Source organism: Wolffia australiana, chromosome 1, assembly GCF_029677425.1.
Source record: "Wolffia australiana isolate 7733 chromosome 1, ASM2967742v1".
Classification (NCBI taxonomy): Eukaryota; Viridiplantae; Streptophyta; class Magnoliopsida; order Alismatales; family Araceae; genus Wolffia; species Wolffia australiana.
In genome coordinates, this window is record NC_135835.1 from 10017748 (window position 1) to 10039689 (window position 21942).

The following is a 21942-nucleotide window of genomic DNA, read 5'->3' on the forward strand; positions in this document are numbered from 1 at the left end:
CCAGCTTAATACTACAAAATTAGTGATGGGCTGTCAATGAAGAGGTTGACGATTTGATGGTTCTTTACCTATGGTTATCTATGGGGGAAAAAAAGGAAAAGGGGCCGTAAGTCACCAGCGTTAGCATGTGATAGGACTAGCCAGACTGTTACCAGGATGCCTCAGCAGGAACCCAATAAGAGGGAAAATGTTTGATTGGCGAGAGAGCATCCTGTTGGTGAAGGTTGAATGCAGCTGAGCTGAGGGAATCTCTTCTCAAAGAGAGGCACTGAGGTTGGGATCATCATCAGGTGTTGGTGTTTTCAAAACAAGAAAAATCATCAGGTGTTAGCAATGGTCAGGAGTCGGGGACATTTTCATACATTATTGACTTCCTCTGTCTTAAGACCTATCAGTTGATAAGATAGATTATGTAAAACTAAAATCTAAAACTTCGGTAATTGTAAAATGTGAGAAAGAGAGAGCAAAAGTAAATGACAATCAAGGAAAACAAACCTGAAGATCATATTCATTTTTCTGCAATAAATCTCTATCTGCTCTGCTCAACTGAAACATCCTTTCTAAATGCTGTGGATTCGTTGTTCTGAAAAATTCAAAGGTGAATAACATCATGATTAACCACTAACTAAAACCTCAGCATTGAAAAGCACAGTAAGGAGTGAGTTAATTAAAGCCACTACTGTAGAAGGGAAGTGAAATCTCACACTCAAAGAATCGAGGACATAATAGACATTAATGGATGAGAATTTATAACCTTAAAGCACAGCATCTATCAAGACAGAGCTGGCAAACATATCATGTCCTTTCGAAAAACTATGAAGAGGAAAACTATGATGATGCTATGATTTTGGCCAAAAACACAGATACTTTCTTTCTATTGAACAAGATAGGCTGGCTTTAAAAGCCATTCAACTTGAATGAGCGGGCCCCATGTCACTTAAAACCCCGCCCATATAAAAGAAAATGAATGAGCCACTCATTAATAAGATAAAAAGAAAAATAGGATACTGTCTACCACTAACTACCAGTACTGATTCAGCAGTATTCTATGCTGGTGAAGTCTCTCCATCTCAATCTACAAGATTTAATGCAATTCCAGAAGAGTATTTGTTTTTTTTTTAAGAAATAGGGAAGACCACCCGAGGCCGGTGGTTCACCTGCTACCACTTAAAATGAAAGTTATGTACAATCAATAAACAGTCAAGACCCAAAATGGGTCTGCCTTTCAGTTCCCCCTAACCCACAAGGACACTAGCGCCTGAATGTCATGGTTGACATTCTCCACCGAAGCCGTCCTCCCCTTGAACACCACCTTGTTCCGATGCAGCCAAAGCGCCCACAATTCCGCTAGCAGCCTCCCCCACTCCAGCCTGCTCCTGGATCTCCCAACCATAACTGAGGTCCAAAATGCCTCGTCAGAGGAGATATTCACCCCTGGAACCTGCTGCGAGGCCCATACTCTCTGAGCAAACTGACACGTGAAGATCAAGTGGGAGTGGTCTTCTTTGCCCATGGCGCACATAGGACATTTGATGGAATCTTTTGGGGCTCACCGCCTGCGAAAAACCCATGTGACCAGCCTGCGTCGCCTCAACAGCCAACTGAAGATCAACACTTTGAGGGGAACTTTTTGCTTCATCAACGTGCGGCATGCCTTGTTGATTGTCAAGTTGTCCCCCGCTTCCCCTCTAATCTTCAAATATGCATCTTTCACCGAGAACGACTGCCCCTGCCACACCCAACCATCTCGAGGATTAGTTGACGGGGTGAAGGGTAGGATGATCTCTTGCATCCCCAACAGCACCTCGAACCGTAGGTCTAATAGTGCCCTTGTCAAGTTAGGGACCCAAGCCCTGTCCCAACAGTCATCAACTGTGGCATCTGGGTTCCTTGCTAGAGCAAAAAGTCTTGGAAACTTCAGCCTCATGGTCCCTTGATTGGACCAATTACCAGTCCAGAATCGAAAATCAGGCCCGCCCCCCAATCTGGGGTCAAAAAACTCAGGGATGCGGGGTTTAGATTGGCGTAGGCCACTCCAGAAGGGGGGCTCCCCCCTAACTCTAGCCCAATGCCTCTCCCAATCTGTCGCAGAGCCATACATGTCTGTCCGGACATTGAAGACCAGTCCTGCTGATGTCGCAATCCTTTCCACTGATTTGGTCAACAGGGCCAAGTTCATGGATTCCAAATGAAGGATCCTCATCCCTCCTTGCTTCATGGGTCTGCATATTACCTTCTACGCTACTAGGGGCAAACCCCTACGCTCCTCTCCATTACCTCCCAAAAGAACCTTCTCATCAATCCCCCCAGCCGACTTACCACGATTGCTGGTATTTTGAATACTGATAAGTAGAATATAGAAATTGCTGAAAGCACTGATCGCAAGAGCACCAGGCAATCCCCTTTTGATAAAATTTTGTTCTGCCAGCCCTCCAGCCTCTTCTCGACCTTTTCGATCACTAGTTGCCATTCTGCAGCAAAATTACGCTTCCCTGTTAGCAAGAGACAAAGATAGCTCATTGGAATCGAGCCGCGTGGTGTGCCTAGAGCTCTGGCACAGTGTGCCTCCTCCTCCGAAGAAAGCCCGAAGCCCACAAATGCCGATTTGGTTTGATTGAATTCTAGAAGAGTATTTGTTAAGAAGCAAGGTGAGCTCAGAAAGTCTCATTTGGACGCAAAATTGGAGAGATTGTGATGGGAGATAAAGTTGTATTTTTCCGCATTAATATCTTTTGAGGATATACATCTCTCCATATACAATGCTCTAAAATGTCTTAATGGCTTGCTCACAAAGATAAGTCCAATAACATTATGTTATGGGTAGATTGCTATTTGAGGGAGCATGCCTGGAGAGAGTAAAACACATTTTCTTTACTCTAAAGAGGTTAGACATGGACCCTTCCACCCTGATCAGCTCATCCAACTGCATAACTCAGGATTAGTCCAACGCAAACTCAAAGTATTGAAGATCTTCTCAGTGCCTTTAACCATCCATATCTCCATCTCGCAAGTTTTCTTGTCGAATGTTCCCTCAGGTAAGATCAGACCCATTGTGGTAAGCTGTCCCCTCCAAGTCCGCTTGTCATTATTGGGTGTTAATGAGCAAATGAGGGGTGAACTATCACCTGATTGAACAGATTTCTAACAGGTTACCAAGACCCTTGCCGCAGTTATTAAGCAATATCTCAACACCACAATATTCTAGAGAGATTTTTCTTTTGTCAGAGTTGACCTGTTTCAAAGGTATCAGATGCGGAATCTGTGTTATGTAGGAGACCTTTCGATCTTCATCTCATGCATCTGCTTTTCTATACCCCAATGGTCCAATCTCTCATATATTATTGGCTGATAGTGAATATGCTTCAAGAATTTGTGAGCAATTTCTAACTCAAGCCAGTGAACGAGCTTTGGGAGAAAGAGCACCAATCACACTCCAAAGTGCAGGATGAAGCTCCAAATTATTGTTTGATGCAGAAGACCAAAAAAATCAAGCAAGGGAGTCCAAATGTGCTAAATATGTATATGGTTTGAAGCGTATCTGCAGGAAATAAAAGACAATCATCTCGTTACAAAATCAGACGCCATGGAAAGAGAGTATAAGTTGAACGATTAACTATAAAAGTCCTTTATCAGCCTCAGTTGTGGACAAGAGGGACTAGTTAATCAGGTTCTTAGTCGTGAAATAATTCCTGATCTGGGGAACACAAATCCATAGTCTCCTCGGAGATGTATACAAGAGTGATAAGCAACAACTCATGATAAGCAACAAATCAGGTGCAGGGTTAGCAACTCGCAGTAAGCACTTGATCTAGCTCTCAGGGGATAGAACTGAATTAGAGTGAAAAAACCTAGATATAAATTGGTAAGAAAATAGCAAAGCAACTGAAGGGGACTCAGTCGGTTGTGACTAGGGATCAATGGATAATACCATGTCTGATCCAAATCCTCACATGTTCTCTACTTATTGACTAAACCTTTCGGCCTGATCATAGGTCCTCACTAAACCTCCAAGGACGAACCTTGAGGAGGAACCCTCTGGTTTTTGGGTTGTCAGAAAAGACTTTTTTTTTTTTGAAGAAAATAGGACAGACCACCCGGAACCGGTGGCCTACCTGATACTATTAAAAAAAACAAAGTCATGTACACATCATTTACAGATATGACCGCACCGCCTGCTTTCATCCCCCTACCCCCAAACAGATACTAGTGCCTCAACGTCAAATATGACACTCTCGATTAAAGCTTTTCCTCCCTTGAACACCACTTTGTTCGGTGCAACCATACCGCCCACAGTACTGCGAGAATTCTCCCCCACTCCATTCTGCTCCGGTATCCACCCGTTGTGACTGATGCCCAAAAATCGTTGTCTGAGGAGATATTCACCCCTGAAATCTGCTGCGAGGTACATACTCCAGCGCACAAGGGGCAGTCGACGGGCTCCGCTGGTGCCCAACTCCGTCGATAGACCCGTGTGACGATTTTCCGTCTCCTCAAAAACCAGCCAAAAATTCTCACTTTAAGAGGAATCTTTAGTTTCAGCATTATGTGACATGCCTGACTGACTTCTGGGTCATTTCTCACAACACCTCGAATCTTCAAGTATGCATCCTTCACCTAGAAAGGTAGCCCCTGCCATACCCATCCGACTCAATAATCTGCTGATGGGCTGAGAGGTAGAAGGATCTCCTGCATTCCCACCAACTCCTCAAACCGGAGGTCTGATAATGTCTCCGAGAGGTTTGGGACCCAAGCCCCATCCCAACATTTGCTGATTGTGGCAGTTGGGTTCCTTGTTAGAGCAAATAGTCTGGGAAACTTCAACTTCAAGGGACCTTGTTTTGACCAGTTATCATGCCAGAACCGAAAGCCTTCCCCATCTCCCAGTTTGGGGTAAAATAACTCACGGATGTGAGGGATGATTTGCCGTAGGCTGCGCCAAAAAGGGGACTCCCCCCTACTTCTCACCCATCGCCTTTTTCACTCCATATCTTGGCCATATATGTCTCTTAGGACATTGAAAACCAGACCCTCCACTGGTGTCATAACTGGTTCGACCCATTTAGCCATCAATGTCGAATTCATGGAGTCCAAGAGGAGAACTCCCGGCCCTCCTTGTTTCACAGGCTACAGACCACATCCCACGCTACTAGGGGTATCTCCCTAGGATTCCCCTCTCCCCCACCTCCCCAAAAGAAGCACCTCATTAGTCCCTCTAGCCGCTTTGTCACAACCGCCGGTGCTTTATATACGGATAGGTAGAATATAGGGACCGCTGAGAGCACCGACCTCAAAAGTACCAGGCGACCCCCTCATGATAACACCTTGTTCTGTCAGCCCTCCAATCTGCGCTCCACCTTGTCAATCACTGGCTGCCAGTCTGCAGCTAGGATGCGTCTCCCTGTCAGTGGAAGACCCAAATACTTCACGGAAAAGACATACCAAGGGAAAATGCAGGAAGCTGCACGGAACTCTCCCAGTTTTAGGTATTGGGTCGTCTCATATTATATCTACAGGGACAGTGGGACAAGTACTTCATTTGACACTGATTCGAGCAGAGTCGTTATTGTAAAGAAGCAGCACAGTGATTTGCTTTGTTTTATCTATTTATTTATGTTTTTAAAATATTATCCTTTTTTTTCTAAAATTTTAAAAGTGTCAAGATGAATTCTCATGGACATGTATGACAATGTAGGTCCATCCTGTAACACTATAAATTAAAGGGCTGGTGACATAAGGGAAAATGAAGGTCTTTTTGCTCATGATCCTTGTGCGGCAGCTCAAGCAATTTAGGGCCACAGAGAAGAGAAGACTGGCAATCATCATTGAGACAGCTACAATTGATTTAAACCACACCAATCAGTTTGCTGATGATTTTTACACGATAAAATAATTTGGCAAAAGGATTGGACATGTTTCAGTATGTAGTGACTTCTTCTACCTGGGACGATTGATTTTTTTAAGAAAAGAGGGAAGATCACCCGCGAACGGTGATCAACCTGAATTTCATCATATATATGAACGTGAAATACGTGACCGATCGAAACGGTCATCTCTCCACATTCCCTCCCCCTGAAACCAACATGAGATCAGACTTTCCATATCATGTAAGGCGCTACAGCCCTTCCCTTAAAACAATCTTCAATTTTAATACCACAAGGAGCCTTCATCATTTCAATTTGTCCCCTGCACGCGCCCGAACTGAGCCCCAACAGGATTTTTTTGACGTTCCATCCAACCCCACGAGCTTCTGCGGACTCCAGATCGCAGAAAAGACGAACGAGCATTTAAAGAAAAAATGAGAACAATCTTCTTCTCCCTGGGTGCACATGGGACACACAGCCACCGTATCGAGGAGTATACACTTCTGTAGGACTCAGGTCATGACTCTTCTCCTCAAGAGGAGCCATCCAAAAATCCGCCCCTTTTGAGGAACCTTTTGCTTCTACAGAAGACGGAGGGTATGGATGGTAGACTCTTCATCAATTAGGCCCTATAGGATCTTTTTTTATCCACCCTGAACTAAGAAGACTGTACCTCTCCACACCCAGCCATCCCTTGTCCTACTTGAAGGCCTTAAGTGTAACAAAGCCTGCTGCATGTTCAGCTGGTCTTCCACCTGCTGGTCTGAAAGAAAACCCACCAAAACCGGGTTCCATGTGTCATCCCAACATTCTCTAACTGAGGTTTGAGGGTACTTTGCCAGCTGGAATAGGCGTAAGAACTCCTCTCGTAACATTCTATGAGCCAACAAATCATCCATCCAGTGGCACAATAGTGAACCATCCCCCAGGCATGCATCAAAGAACATCTGGACTCGGAGAAGTATCTGCCTCATGCCCAGCCAGAAAGGAGATGCCCCTCTAATAAAGACCCTGTGCTGCTCCGAGCTCATGTTCCTACCATAGCTGTCTCTCAAGAACTTTGTGGCCATGTCCTCCTCCGAACCCATAATCATACCTGCCCATTTTGCCAGCAATACTGTGTACATGTCTTCCAGGTGTCGCACCCTCAGACCCCTACTCCAGCAGTCGGCAGACTACCTCCCAAGAGACCCTAACAGATGCCCTGTCATTCCCCACCTATGATCCTTTCCACATAAATTTCCTCATCAGGGCATTCAAGCACCTTCCAATGCCCTTCAGCAACTTAAAGACCGATAAAAGAAATAACAGAATGGCCAAGATCACCGATTGAAGCAGTACCAGACATCCCCCTCTCAACGGTCTCATCTCCACCTTTTAAATGACAGGAATCCAATCTGTGTTCGAAAGTCGTCCTTTTGTCAGTGGTAAACCCAAATAGCGCATGGGTAATGTCCCAATGGGTGTCCCAGTGACTCGGAGCATTGTACATCCTCCTCAGGTGATAGGCCAAACCTACAAAGGCTGATTTGATCTGCAAAACTGAAAATTCTGCAAAAAGATCTAACAGCGTGGAGAGGTTTCTAGCTTCCTTTGCAGAGCCTTCCATGAAAAGGATGGTGTTCTAGGAGCAGAATGCCTGCATCTGAAAGCCCTGCAGCAGTCCATGTGCACAAACACTGATTATTCAAATGGCCAGGGCATCCACTGCTAGAACGAAGAGTATTGGTGCCAAGAGGCATCCCTGCCTAACGTCCCGTTGGGATTGTATCCATCCTCCGTCTAGTCTTTCATTCACCAACACTAAGAATGAATGGGATGTGCCACATCTCCTAACCCATTGCAACCACTCGGCTGGAAATCTTCTCTTCCTCGTAGAGACCCAGAGAAAATCTCAATTAAGAGAGTAGTACGCTTCTGCAAAATCAACCTTCCACACAAAGACTAGTCCCATTCCAATGCCAGACTGCTAGGATTTCACCTGCCACCTCTGCACCATCCACTTACTGCTAATCTGGTATGAAAATGGATTGGAAAGGTCTGACAAGGTCAACAATCACCTCCCGCAGCCTGTTGGCTAAAATTTTTGCCATGATGAGGTAGATAGAATCGGACAATTAAATAAGTCAAAGGTCTCCAATTTGTGACATGTTCAGAGACAGGTCTGACAAGGTCAATACGCGTAAAGGATAAGCATCTCGAACAGAAAAGGATGCGCCTATCCACTTCCACCCATCTTGTGTCCCTCCTCGCGGGTGTAGGTGGATTAGTGTTTGCTGCAACCTTGTATAGTCTTCCAGTCTTTGGTCGGATAAGGTGTCGCCTAGGCATGGGTTCCATGTGCCATCCAAACACTCGCTCACTGTGGCATGGGGGGTCCTTGCAAGAGCATACAAGCGTGGGCATTTTGTCTTCAATGTGCCCAGGGGGAGCCATGCGTCTAGCCAATGAGGAAAATGGGCTTGCTTTTGTATGGCCAAATAACTCCATTCGTCATATAATTTCGTGGAAATAGGAATTCGACTCCAATCTTGATACATACATGTAACTGGGGTTTGGTACTCATTACCTAAACTGTACTCGGGTCACCATTTCCTTAAAAATTTCCACAATTATTAAATGAAAGAGGAAATTACTCCAATTATTAAGTGAAAGAGGAAACTGTACTCCAATTACACTTCAAGTGAAAAAGGAAATTTCCACAATTATTAGGTGCAACAAACAGGAGGTTCACAATTATTAAGTGCATGATATTGCAGCGTTGGAAGCTCTATTCTCAGATGAAAAGAATTAATATCCAATAATATTTTCACCTCAATCACGAACGTGGAGTTTTGACGACAATAAGATTGATTAAATCAAAATATAGTGACATGCCTACTGTCTCTGATAGTTATTTCAAAATATTCAATATCGAAAATCTTCTTCCATCAGCTTAGAGGAGAAATTCTGCGAATGAAAACATACTGTACTAATAGTGTTTTGTTATTTCAACTTAAGCAGGACATACCCATCAGCTGCGGGACTAGAAGGGGCCAACTTCAAAGGCAGTAGTGGATGGGCCACAGTCACCCAAAACCTGCAATATTAACAGTATAATACCATAAATATAAGCAAACTAATAAAATTTCAAGAGCCAAGGAAACAGCCAAACTAAAGACAAAAATAGAATGTCTATGCATCAAAAAATAATCCATGTGAAGTCATACACCGAAGGAAAGATGCTTCCATCTATATCGCATCCACAGTCCAGGCATATAAAGAAGGAAAAAACGAATTATAAATGTTTTGTTGTTTACACATGATGAAGGCGACGTAGAGTGATCAAATTCTTTCATATATGTGATTACTGCTAGATTTCAAGACAACGAAGAAAATACTTTTGCCGATAAGAAGATAATAAATATATCCATGACATCATGATAGGAACCTTGGATATCCTAGTGGGGAAACAGGAAGATTGTTGATTAAAAGAATTCTATTTACGTCATTATGCCTTTTATCAGGTCAATGAGCCACAGGTTAAATAAGGCACATATCATTATGTCTTTATGTCCAAATTGTTGTAAGTGGGCCACACTTAAAAGTGGCCCACATAACCTTGTTTCCCAGTGACTTGTTCAACGTGGGAATAAGTCACGTAAGTGAGTGGGGGTCCACCATCTTCCTTTGTATTGGCTGGTATTTAAACCAGCTTAGACGGAATAGAATGTGTTTTTCGGCTTATTAATACTCTAACGAACAAGATATGATGAGACAGAAGGAGACAGAAGCCTCAACGGGAGAGAAAGAGAACAAGATTATTCTTAAAAATATGATGAGAAGTGGAGGACCAAAACGAAGGAAGCAAGGGATGAGAGCAGTCATCGCCAACAATCCACCATTGTGAGGTAAATAGTAAGCTAAACACGCACATTCAAAACACACGTCCATGCCCTCCTGGGAGGACTTCAAGGATTTGAAAAGGATAACAGATATAAAATGAGTAATATAGCCCTGGGGGATATTAGGGCCACATCACATTGTGGTCTTCCTGCTGTTGCACCACAGCTTTCACAACAATTTCATTGATCGGAAATTATAAAATACTCGGATAGCGTTTCTTCGACCAGAAAGGTATTTCGTTGATAAGGTATTCTACAAATACTTGTAAAAAAGTAAGTAATCGATTGAATTCAAGCGCATTCACAACAGGTACCCACAGTGGACGTGGGCCCGCATGAATATCAGGCATCCTGCCCCACCCCATAAATCCTCCGTTTGTGGATGGATCCAGAAATTAGTCCCTTATCGCATTAGATAATGCAAACACCAGATGCATATTGGTTTAAATGATATTTTAAGCACACACATAAAAGATAAACATGATGAAGGCATGCTTTTCCTTCATAGAATTACACATACATGTTATCAAAATAAAGGCCAAGGACAGCGTGCAAACACGACGGATATCACAGTGGCCAATAAAAGAACTTCCTGAGGAATAAAAAGAGTATTCCCCAGGTTATCTGATTAATGTCAACAACCTCAAAATGAAAACTCTTAGGCAGAGGGGGAAGTCTATTTATTTCTTTATTTTAGAACATGTGTAATTTGGTGATACCGATTGCCTATTTAAGGCAGATGGCCTTGAATGATTTAGCCAACATTTCTGCCTAAAATTGTCTTCAAGGAGCGGCAAAAAATCATCCCTGATCCCTTAATTCATCCCTCTTTCTCTTGCTACCAATCAAAACTTGCCAAAAAGTGTGCCAGGAAAGCAATCCAAGGATACCGAAGACAGGCGGGAAACAGATGAAGGAGCCCACCAAATGATAAATGTGGAGACTACAAATCAAGAGGCGGCGATGACAGAAGGGGAGCTAACTCAACAAAAGGAGAAAGGAAGAGAAGTAGGAACATCCACAAGCGAATTCCTCCAACACACAAATGTAGTGGCGAAAGCAAGGAAGCCGGAAACAGAGAAGAGCCAAAGAATCACAGAGCAATACTCAGCACAAGAAGACAAAGAGAAAGGTGTTAGAACAAGCATGGTCAACCGGAGGAAGAGGACAATATCGAGCAATGGCGAAGCTGATGAAGATTGCAATGAGCAACAGGTCGAAGCTAATAGCGGGGGGAAAGGTGAAGAGGAACACGATGAACAAGGCTCAAATATCGAGTTCCAGTTTGAAAACCCCAGATGTGGAGATAGTTACAACAGAAAAGGCAGACAGAAGGGAAGAGCGTGATGACGGAGAAGAAAATACCCTACTCACCCACCAAGTAGAAGAGATTGTGATGCAGGTGGGATTGCGACGGACCCAAGACGGGATATGGGGACCCAAAGGTTTTCCATGAAGTGTATTTCATGGAATGTTGGTGGGCTCCGGGATGAAAGGAGACGTGGGGTAATAAGAAGCCACCTGAAAGAATGGGGAGCCACAGTAGTATGCCTGCAGGAAACGAAGAAAGAGTGTGGAACACAGTTGGTCGAGGCTTCCTTGAGGGCTTCCTTGCGGTCAATGCAGTTGGACGATCTGGTAGCGTGATAATAACTTGGAATAAGACAGTGTTTGATGAAGTCGAAACCTGGTCAGGGCAAGCGTCGGCAGCAGCTAAGCTAAAAAGGAGAAGTGATGACTTTGAGATGGTAATAATATCAGTGTATGGCCCGGCAAATGCAGCAAGGAGGAGTGTTTTATGGGGAGAGCTGACAGAAATGACTTCTAAATTCCAAGGATCGCCAATGTTGTTCGGGGGAAATTTCAATAAAATACTAGAGGCTGGGGACAGGCCAGAGGACAGGGGAGGGCTAGACCCTGACTCAGCAGATTTTTGGTCATTCATAGCTGAAGCAGACCTGCAAGAAATGGGGCCAGTAGACAGCGTGTACACATGGAGGAGCATGGCGGGAGGTGGATTGAAATCTAGACTGGACAGGTTTCTATGCTCGGTAGAGATGGCAGAAAAATTTCCTAATGCCAATGTGAGATCACTACCAAGGCCGTTATCGGATCATACTCCCATCGTATGGGCGACCAATGAGGCTTTCAGGCAACCCACATATTTCAAGATGGATAAATCGTGGTTTCACGAAGAAAAGTTCAATGATGAGATAGCAAAAGCATGGACTACACCGCCAAGAGCAAGGTCAAACATAGAGACCATCGCCCAGAAATTGAAAGGATTGCGGCAACATTTGATGGAGTATCGGAAACAAGTTTGGGATACCAAGAAAAAGTGGAGGAATGATACTCTAGTCAAAGTAAAGCAATTGGATGATTTGGAAGAAATCAGGAACCTAGAGGGAGAAGAGGTTCAAGAATGTAGAAGATGGCAGGGCGTGGTAGCAGAGGAGGACAAGAAATTGGAGATGGATTGGAGACAGCGGTCAAGACAGATATGGCTACACGCAAGGGATGCAAACACGAGATTTTTCCATCTGGTGGCGAATGGCAGGAGACGTACAAACCAAATATTGAAAATAAAGGAGGGGCAGAGGGAACACACTGGTACATAGGCGGTGGGGCAAGCCATTGCAGACCATTTCAGATCCTTCTACAGAAAGGGAAAACAGAGTAGATGGAGGTGGTGCTGTACGGGGGCAAAGAGGGTGAGCCCGGAACATCAAGAGGAATTGATCCAACCTTTTTCAGAAGACGAGGTCAAGGCAGCGATTAAAGGGTTGAATGGGAAGGGAGCTCCGGGTCCAAATGGCATCCCAGTCTTCTTTTACAGCCAATGTTGGAATCTGGTCGGTCCACATGTGATGGCCACATTTAATGAATTTAGAGAGGGAAGAGGAAACATGGAGAAGATCAACAGATCGCAAATATTCCTCTTGCCAAAAGGCCAAGGGGCAGAAAAAACTGAAGATTTTAGACCCATTTCATTGTCAAATTCAATCTACTTGATTATTGCCAAGGTGTTAGCAAACAGGCCGAGAACCATGATTGGTGAACTGGTTGGACCTGCTCAGTCAGCCTTTATTCCTGGCAGGCTACTGGTGGATAGTGCAGTAACAGCCGGGGAAACAATAGCTGCATGGAAGAGAAAGGGAACGCGAGGGTTCATGTGGAAGGGTGATTTTCCCAAGGCATACAACTCTTTAGACTGGGATTTCCTATGGGCATCCAAGAAGAGGTTTTCCCAAGGAATGGATAATCTGGTTGAAGAGATGAATCACAACACACTCATGTACAGTGCTGGTAAACGGACGCCCAGAAGGTGGCCGAATACAACCTCAACGAGGAGTGAGACAAGGCTGCCCATTGGCACCGTTACTGTTTGTCTTGGCAGTGGACGCACTCGCAGTATGTACTAAGCAAGCATGCACAAATGGCCTGCTGCGAGGCTATCAACTATCTGAGCAATCAAATGGAATTCCCCTGCTTCAATACGCTGATGACACCGCCTTCTTCATTGAAGGCTCGATGAGGGAAGCGAGGAACTTATCCATCATACTTGATCTATTTGCAGATTTCTCGGGACTCCAAATAAACAGGACCGAATCAGCTTTTATGAGTAACGGGCTCTCGCAACAAGAAGAAGCACAGTGTGCAGAGATTCTGAGAACACCAATCGGGCGGCTTCCAATGAGATATCTAGGCCTACCACTAACAAAGGGGAGGATGACGAAAACTGATTGGCAACCGGTCATCGAGAATGTGGAATGACGACTAGAGGGATGGCAAGCAAAGGTGTTATCTAGAGGGGGACGATTGGTGCTACTGAGGTCAGTTTTATCAACCATTCCAATTTTCTATCTTTCTGTATTCAAGATGCCCACTGGAGTCGGGAAGAGAATAGAAGACATGATGAGATGTTTTCTGTGGAGAGGAACTGGGCCAGAACAAAGAGGGGGCTTGGCGATGGTGGCATGGGATCAAGTATGCCGCCCAATTAAGATGGGAGGTCTGGGGGTCCTACACATGCAAAGCATGAACACGGCACTACTAACCAAATGGGTGGAGAGAATTATGAATCCACGGAGGATTTGGTCGTCAAGTTATTGCGTGACATCTATGGTAATGGTCTGAATTGGGACAGAAAGGCAGATATGTATTGTAAACAAGAAAAGAACAATTCTTGATAGCAAATGAAAGAGATTACAGGGTTTTATAGGAAGCCCTAATGGGCTGACTAGAGAGGGCCCTTAATGGGCTAACAAGAGAGAGAAAATAAAGACATGTAATACTCAGATCAACACTCCCCCTCAAGCTGGAGCGTGGATGTTATCCACACCCAGCTTGGAACAGAGCTCCTCAAACCTAGGGGCATGAAGCCCTTTGGTGAAGATATCTGCAAGCTGTTCAGCGGACGGAACATAAGGCGTGCAAAAATCTCCCGATTCAAGCTTCTCTTTGATGAAATGGCGATCGATCTCGATGTGCTTTGTACGGTCATGCTGAACGGGGTCATGAGCAATGCTGATCGCCGATTTGTTGTCGCAGAACAGCTGGACAGGAGAGGGAACTGGACACCGTAGCTCACGAAGAAGCTGGGTAATCCAAAGTGCTTCACACAGACCATGCGCAAGGGCACGGAACTCCGCTTCAGCACTCGATCGAGAGACCACTTTCTGCTTCTTGCTCCTCCAAGTAATCAGATTGCCGCCCAAGAAGGTGCAATACCCAGATGTGGACCGACGATCAACCACAGAGCCGGCATAATCTGCATCGGTGTAGACTTCAAGACGCAGGCCGGTATGGCGACGAAACAATAATCCACGGCCAATGGTGCCCTTCAGGAAACGGAGGAGACGATGAGCAGCATGAAAATGGCTCATGCGAGGAGTCTGCATAAACTGACTCAGAACACCCACTGAATATGCAATGTCCGGGCGAGTGTGGGTGAAATAAAGCAGTTTTCCCACAAGTCTTCTATATGGGCCAAGCTCAGCAAGCTCCTCATCCGCATCGGCACCAAGTCGATGGTTCGCATCAATCGGTGTCGAAGCAGGCTCGGCGTCCTCCTTTCCAAGCTCACAGAGAAGGTCCACCGTATACTTTCTCGACAAATAAAGATCCCGCTGGAAGAATAGGCCGCCTGTATGCCCAGACAGTACCTCAACGGGCCAAGATGGCGACTAGCCAATTCGGACGAGAGCTACATAGCCAGCTCAGTAGTGGTCGTCGTATCATCACCCGTAATAATGATGTGATCCACATACACAAGAAGAATAGCGACTTCGACGTGGAATGGCGGTAGAAAAGGGTGTGATCACCATTACATCGACGGTATCCACGACGCTGCATGGCCGTCGTGAAATGACCAAACCAGGCACGAGGAGATTGCTTCAAGCCATATAATGCTTTCTTCAAAGCATGACAACAGATCATGGAGACGATGGCACTAAGGAAGTGTAGCCAGGAGGTAATGCCATGTAGATCTCCTCGGTCAACTCTCCATGCAGAAAAGCATTCTTCACATCATATTGTTGCAAAATCCAGCCCCGATCCGCAGAAAGGGCCAATAAGATCCGCACAGTATTCAGCTTGGCGACGGGAGCAAAGGTCTCCTGATAATCAATGCCATGTTTCGAGTGAACCCTTGTGCCACAACCCGGCTTTGTGGCGCTCAATAGAACCGTCAGAATTATGCTTCACAGCATACACCCAACGGCTACCCACGAGATGCTTCCGGCCGGTAGAGGAACCAGATCCCACGCTTCATTGTGAGCAAGAGCTCGAAGTTCTTCCGCCATGGCACGACGCCAATGCGGAAATGAAAGGGCAATGTCCACCGTCTTGGGAAGGGAAGTGGCATCAAGGGAGGTGAGAAGGGCATGATAAGAGGGTGAGAGGCGATGAGCGGCGATAGCTACCGCCAACGGATAGAGGGGAGAGGAACGGGAAGAGGGCAGCACGGCTAATGAGGAGGTGGCAGGAGGGGTGGAGGTTGAGGGAGACGGGGCAGCAGGAGACAAAGAAGGAAGCCGAGGCTTGCGACGAGCAAGGGTAATACCGTAGCGTTTTTCAGGGGGGCGTCGACGGATAGGGAGCGGAGGAATCGGAGAAGGTGCAGGAGAAGGGACGAGCGCAGGAGCAGATATCGGAGGAGGCTCCACAGAGGGACTGAGACGGCGGCCGGAGGCGGGTCGGGAGGCACAATTGCTGGAGGAGCAACAGGCGGAGACACGCCGGGCGGGCCGTGAAGAGGGACGAGGGACGAGGAAGAGGAATTCGAGTGGATCGGAGGGAGATGGGGACGATGAGGGTTCAGGAGAGGAGGGGGAATAGTAGGGAAGCAATTCATCAAACGTGGCATCTTTGGTGATGACGAACCGACGAGAAGGTGGATGATAGCATAAATAGCCTTTTTGGGTGGAAGAATAGCCAACAAACACACACTTGATAGCACGGGGATCCAATTTATCACGACCAAGTTGGTGGTTGGGCGCATAGCATACACATCCAAATACACGAGGAGTAAGATGAGTTCGGAGAGAGAGAGTTGGAAAGGAATGCTGAAGACGGTCAATGGGAGTGGAGTAGTCAAGCACTCGAGATGGAAGGCGATTAAGAAGATGGATGGCGGTGGAGACGGCTTCCCCCCAAAAATACTTGGGCACATGCATATGGAAGAGAAGGCTCCGAGTCATTTCAAAGATGTGACGGAATTTTCTTTCGGCAACGCCATTTTGCTGTGGTGTATAGGGACAAGAAGTTTCATGGATAATGTCTTTGTCTTGGAAGAAGGTGCTTAACATGGTGTTAACGTAGTCTTTAGCATTGTCGGAGCGGAAGCGACGAATGGATATAGAGAATTGAGTTTAGGTAAGGGAGTAAAATTGAGGAATGACACGAGATATCTCCGATTTGTTCTTCAAGAAATATGCCCACGTGAATCGAGTAGCGTCGTCAATAAAGATGCATAACCACCGAGAACCGGAAGTACTATGAATAGGGGAAGGCCCCCACACATCGGTGTGAATAAGGGAAAATGGGGTCGAAGAATGAGAAGACGAGATAGGATACGTGGTACGATGATGTTTGGCAATTCGACAAGCAGTACAAACAAAACGGTCCACAGAATGGCCTTGAAAGAGTTTAGGAAAGAGACGATAAAGAGTAGCAAAAGAAGGATGGCCGAGACGTCGATGAAGAAGCCACAAACGCCGTGGGAAGCCGAAGGGAAACTGCCGAGCAGCAAAAGCAAGAGAACTCGAACAAGGACGAACAAGATAGAGCCCTCATGCTCCTCAGCAATGGAACTCGGCCTCCCCGACACCTTATCACGATAAAAACATGAATTAGGAGAGAAGGTAAGGTCTTGTTTCAAGTCGCGAACAAGGCTAGATAGGGAGAGAAGATGATGAGTAAGGCAAGGAACATGAAGAACTTTAGATAGATGCATAGAAGACGAAAGGGCCACACGACCAATACCCGCCACGGTGAGAAGATCGCCGGAGGCTGTTTTAACTTTGGAGGAGCCAGAAACGGGTGCATAAGTTTGAAAGGCTCGAGGATTTGGGGTCATGTGGGCAGTGGCACCGGAATCAAGAAGCCAAGTGGAAGAGGAAAAAGAATGGCCAGGAGGGGATGTAGGTGTGGGAAGACTGGTGGACATACCTGCGTGGGCCAAAGAGCATGAGCCCACGACTGGAGGATCAAGCAGCGCGAGACGCCCATCTCTTCCGGAGTGAAGCTAGCGGGCGAGGCACTAGTCGGGAGAAGACTGTACAGCATAGGCACTTGACCCGGGGCACGGACGAGGCGGGCAGCAAGGTTGCTCGGTTGTGCGCTTTCCGTTGAAGCTTGTAGCACGCCTCCAGAGTGAGCTCGCTTGCAGTAATTGCAAACAGCGAAGGATCACCTTTGGAGAATCCTCCGCCCGAGCCGCCGGACCACGTGGCAAAGAGCCAGGTGGTGGAGTCGACGATGGGCGTGCAGACGAAGAGGAATGAGCTACAAGTGCCGGCCGAGTTCTGGGCCTGCTGAAAGCGGGATTCTTCAACCCGCACACCGTGGAGCGCATCCTTGAAGGTAGGACCAGTCTCCCGATGAATAAGCTGAGCCTGCATAACTTCATATTCCGGTTCAGTCCCATAAGAAACTGGAAACCCGGTTGAAGAGTATATTGGCGGTCCACCGAATGGGGTCGGGCGGCATGTAGTAGTCAATTTCATTCCACAACGAAATGAGCTCGCATTGTACTCCATGATAGACCGGTCCCTTGACGCAGGTTAGCGCCCGATGTACCAATTCGCACAGAGTCGCAATGTTGTGCTTCTTGGAGTGGCTCTCAAGTGCTGCTTCCCAGACCGCCCGAGCCGACTCTAGAGACATGAATTCAACTTTAACACTAGGTGAAATACCGTCCAAGAGCCAACGATGAACTACCCCCTCAATGTCCACCCAGTCATAATACTTGGGATCGGTCCGGGAAGGTCCGGGAAGGTCCGTCTTCTAGAAGATGGCGCATGAGACGCCTTTTAAAGTTATCTGACGCATCGCGCCATTGCAGGAGATTGAATCCAGTAAACATACCATCCGGAGGCATCCGAGGCAAAGAGGATGGTCCAGAGGAGGACGACCACCCCGGGCTCGAGAGGCACCGCAGATGCATGTGGCGTAGATACCGCGCCGAAGTCTGGCGTGACAGTAGAGGTCTGGGCTTCAACCGGGTTCGCTGCATGATGAAAGCAGAGTAGACCACAGTCAGAAGGCGCCGGAATGACGAAGCCGACTGCAGCGCCGAGACGCTGGGCGCCGGACGGCGGGAGCTGGGACGGTGGAGCTGGACGGCGGGTGCCGGGACTCGGCGCTGGACGGCGGAGCCGGACGGCGGGCGCTGGACGATGAGTCGCTGGACGGCGAGCGCTGGAAGTCGGTCGCCGGGCGGCGCGAGCCGGAGCGGCGCGAGCCGGAGGGCGCGAGCCGAGGCGGCGCGAGCCGGGAGGGCGCGAGCCGAGGCGGCGCGGGCCGGGACGGCGGGCGCTGGAGCGGAAGACGCTGGGACAGCGGACGTCAGAACGGCGAGCGCCTGGGAGGCCCGGAGCGAGACGACGAGAGACCGGAGCGCGAGATCAGGCAGTCGTGAGAACCGCCGAAGATCGGAGTGCAAGGTCGAGCCCAGGAAACCCAGATTAGGGTTAGGGTTTGGGCTCTGATACCATGTAAACAAGAAAAGAACAATTCTTGATAGCAAATAAAAGAGATTACAGGGTTTTATAGGAAGCCCTAATGGGCTGACTAGAGAGGGCCCTTAATGGGCTAACAAGAGAGAGAAAATAAAGACATGTAATACTCAGATCAACATGTATCATGGAACATTGTCATTCTAGCAAGGGCTGAGACAAGTCTTTCCTATGGTGCAAGGTTTTTTCTCGGCCAAGTTAGGCGACGGGAAGACACTCCAATTTTGGAGAGATGCATGGTCGCCACGGGGCATCCTTGGTGCGGTATTCCCCCGACTGTATGCATTGGTCCAGGATCAAAATGCCAACGTGAATGACTGCTGGGAGGGTGCGTGGAACCCGATCATACAAGGAGCCTTATCCGACCAGCACGTGTCGGATTACATGGACATGCAACAATCCCTATTTCAGCTATGACCTAAAGATGGAGAACGAGATAGTTGGACGTGGACAAATGGCCCCTTCTCGGTTCATAAGGCTTATACGATGATTCGAGAAGGACAAGAGGAAGACATGGCACTGGTCGGCGCATACATGTTCATATGGCATCAAAAAGTCCCATTGAACATGACAAAAGATTTTTGGGTGGCTGCTAGTAAGGAAATGATTAATGACAAAACACCTCCGCAAAAAGTTATACCCAGATACTCCGTCGCAATGCGTGCTGTGTTTGAATGGGGAAGAAGATTGCAATCATCTTTTCTTTGAATGCTCCTTTGCTCACACAGTTTGGGCCAGCCAGTTACTCTCAAGGATGAAGGTGACATCTGAACAGGCCTTTCAGGATTCGGCACGGCATTTCGTAGGAATAAGAAACAAGGAAGGGGGCTGAGCACTAACCGTATTGTGGGCCATCTGGCTACATAGAAACGAGGTGTTGTTCAGAGGAAGAAGGGCTTCTACCGATGGAGCTATACATGAAGCAAAAGGACTTAAGGCAGCATGGTCCTTGCAAGCGACGGGAAGCGAAGGGAGGTTTTGATGATGACTAATAAGCATGTAAAGGGCTTGTGAGGTCTTGACAGGAGGTTCACCGATTCGTCGGGTGTTCATCCCTCGTTGTAGTTCAAAAAAAAAAAAATTTTGCCAAAAAAATTGTATTAGGGCGCCCGATGGTTCTAAGCAGGAACTAGAGTTGAAGTTTAAATAGGTTAACTTACTAGAGCAGAAAACTGTACTACAAAGGATGAATGAAACATGCGGACATTAAACCATTTTTCATAAAATAACATAAAATTCCTTATACGAAGCTCTAAAACAATTATTAAGATTGCAACTCTTTTTCCACATGCAAGAAGGGCTTTCCAAAAATCAAAATATTGCCAGGAAAAACCCTGGATTAATAACAAAGAGAAAACAAATCCAGTCAGAAGGAGCTTCGGACTATGTCGCTAGCGTCATGCTGAGAAAAAACCAATTTATTTTACCTCAGGTCAAGAAAAATAACACAACTCAAGAGAAAATGAACTTCAGGTGAAATTCAGGGAAAATATTGAGTCTAAAGGGTCCCATTGTCAATATTTAATACACTACTAATTATTGGTAGCCTCCAGCTGATAAAATGGCCATCTTTTTTTTGAAAAATGATCAATTTAATTCAATTCGGATCCAGAAAAATAATAAGACTCAAGTACAAATTATTTTCAGAGAAAATATGGGATCAAAATGACCCTATGATCAAGATAATGTAAACGGTACTCACGGGTCAGCTTTGTTGAGTCGGCACACTTCACAAAAGAACCGAGGGGGAATATGTGCGTGAGAATTATCCAGACCTTTTTCTGGAATAATCACACAACTGATATGCTGCCATACTTGGCAACGTGGGTCCTCACACTGCAACAACGTAGACAGTATCATATAAAATCTCATGCAATTGACTATATCACAGCACATAAAATAAATTATGCGAAACATGTCTTTCTTAAGCATCGCCATGGTAGGTTACTAGTAATCTAACAAGAAGAGAATAGCCTACATACGCAGGAAAACAATACAAAAATTACATGACATTGCGCTACAGTGGACATAATCGACATTCAACCATAGTTTCACCAAAGTCAAAGTAGTGATAACTAATTTATGCTTTCAACGAATAAAACAAAAAATAGACCTTTATCATTGATTCTGTAGCCAGTGAACTACCGCAAAGACAACGGATCTTCATATCCAAGTTAGACTCTTCATATTCGTCCTTGGGTTTTACAAATTTCATATCAGAGACACTGTGGCTTTTTAACGCTGAATCCACAGAGCCCGGAGCTTGCCTCTTCCTGATAAAATACAAGAAACAAAAGAGTCATCAAAAAGATGTCAACACATTTTAAGAAATTTTTTTTTTGAAAAGTTACACATTTTAAGAATATACTTTACCACAAGAGGGAAAAAATGAAAGAGGAACAAATGCTTCATATGGACAGTCATATGAGGCAGATCGAAGAAAACTAAGCGCAATAACAACACCCCCAACTTAATCAAACCAGCTGACCTATATATTCCATCGATTACTTTGGCCACTGCATCCTTCCCAAAAGTGTTCTTCTTGCCCCAGTTATGAGCCTTGGAAACTACTGTCAGAGAAGAATGTAAGTGTAGTGAAGAAGAAAAGTTAACATTCAAATACAGCAGATACAATGAAATGCTCTCTAAATGGCCCAGACAAAACAAAAAAAATGCATTTTGGACAACAACTCATCCTCAAATTTCCGGGGTAAGCATTCCTTCCTTTTTTAAAAAAAAACCGTTCCTTCCCTCTAAAAGGCGGAATCCAAAGTCAATGAGCGACAGGCTAATTAACGAAAAAATAATTTGCCATAAGCTGAGACAAATTTGAGGAGAGAACAGAGTTTCATTCAAAATAGGCTCACTCTTTTCTGTAAATTCAAGGTCACACACCATAGGAGAGTGATGTGAAAGTCATGGACTTATACATCAAAAAATATTTTACAAATAAATGCG

The 21942-nt window shown here is 45.9% G+C and overlaps 1 protein-coding gene across 2 annotated transcripts in view; it reads right to left on the bottom strand.

Moving 5' to 3' along the window:
- The window catches only part of SIZ1 (DNA-binding protein with MIZ/SP-RING zinc finger, PHD-finger and SAP domain-containing protein), a 32809-nt gene that overhangs the window by 8941 nt on the left and 1926 nt on the right, over window positions 1-21942 (bottom strand). The window contains exons 4-8 of one of the 2 annotated variants that reach the window (XM_078578609.1): window positions 21473-21551; window positions 21098-21257; window positions 20687-20820; window positions 8872-8940; window positions 496-583 (exon numbers count right to left, since the gene is read on the bottom strand). In XM_078578609.1, coding sequence (XP_078434735.1) covers window positions 496-583; window positions 8872-8940; window positions 20687-20820; window positions 21098-21257; window positions 21473-21551 — 530 coding nt within the window. Of the gene's footprint in view, window positions 1-495; window positions 584-8871; window positions 8941-20686; window positions 20821-21097; window positions 21258-21472; window positions 21555-21942 lie in introns of both variants that reach the window. The other variant, XM_078578599.1, reaches the window with a different exon arrangement.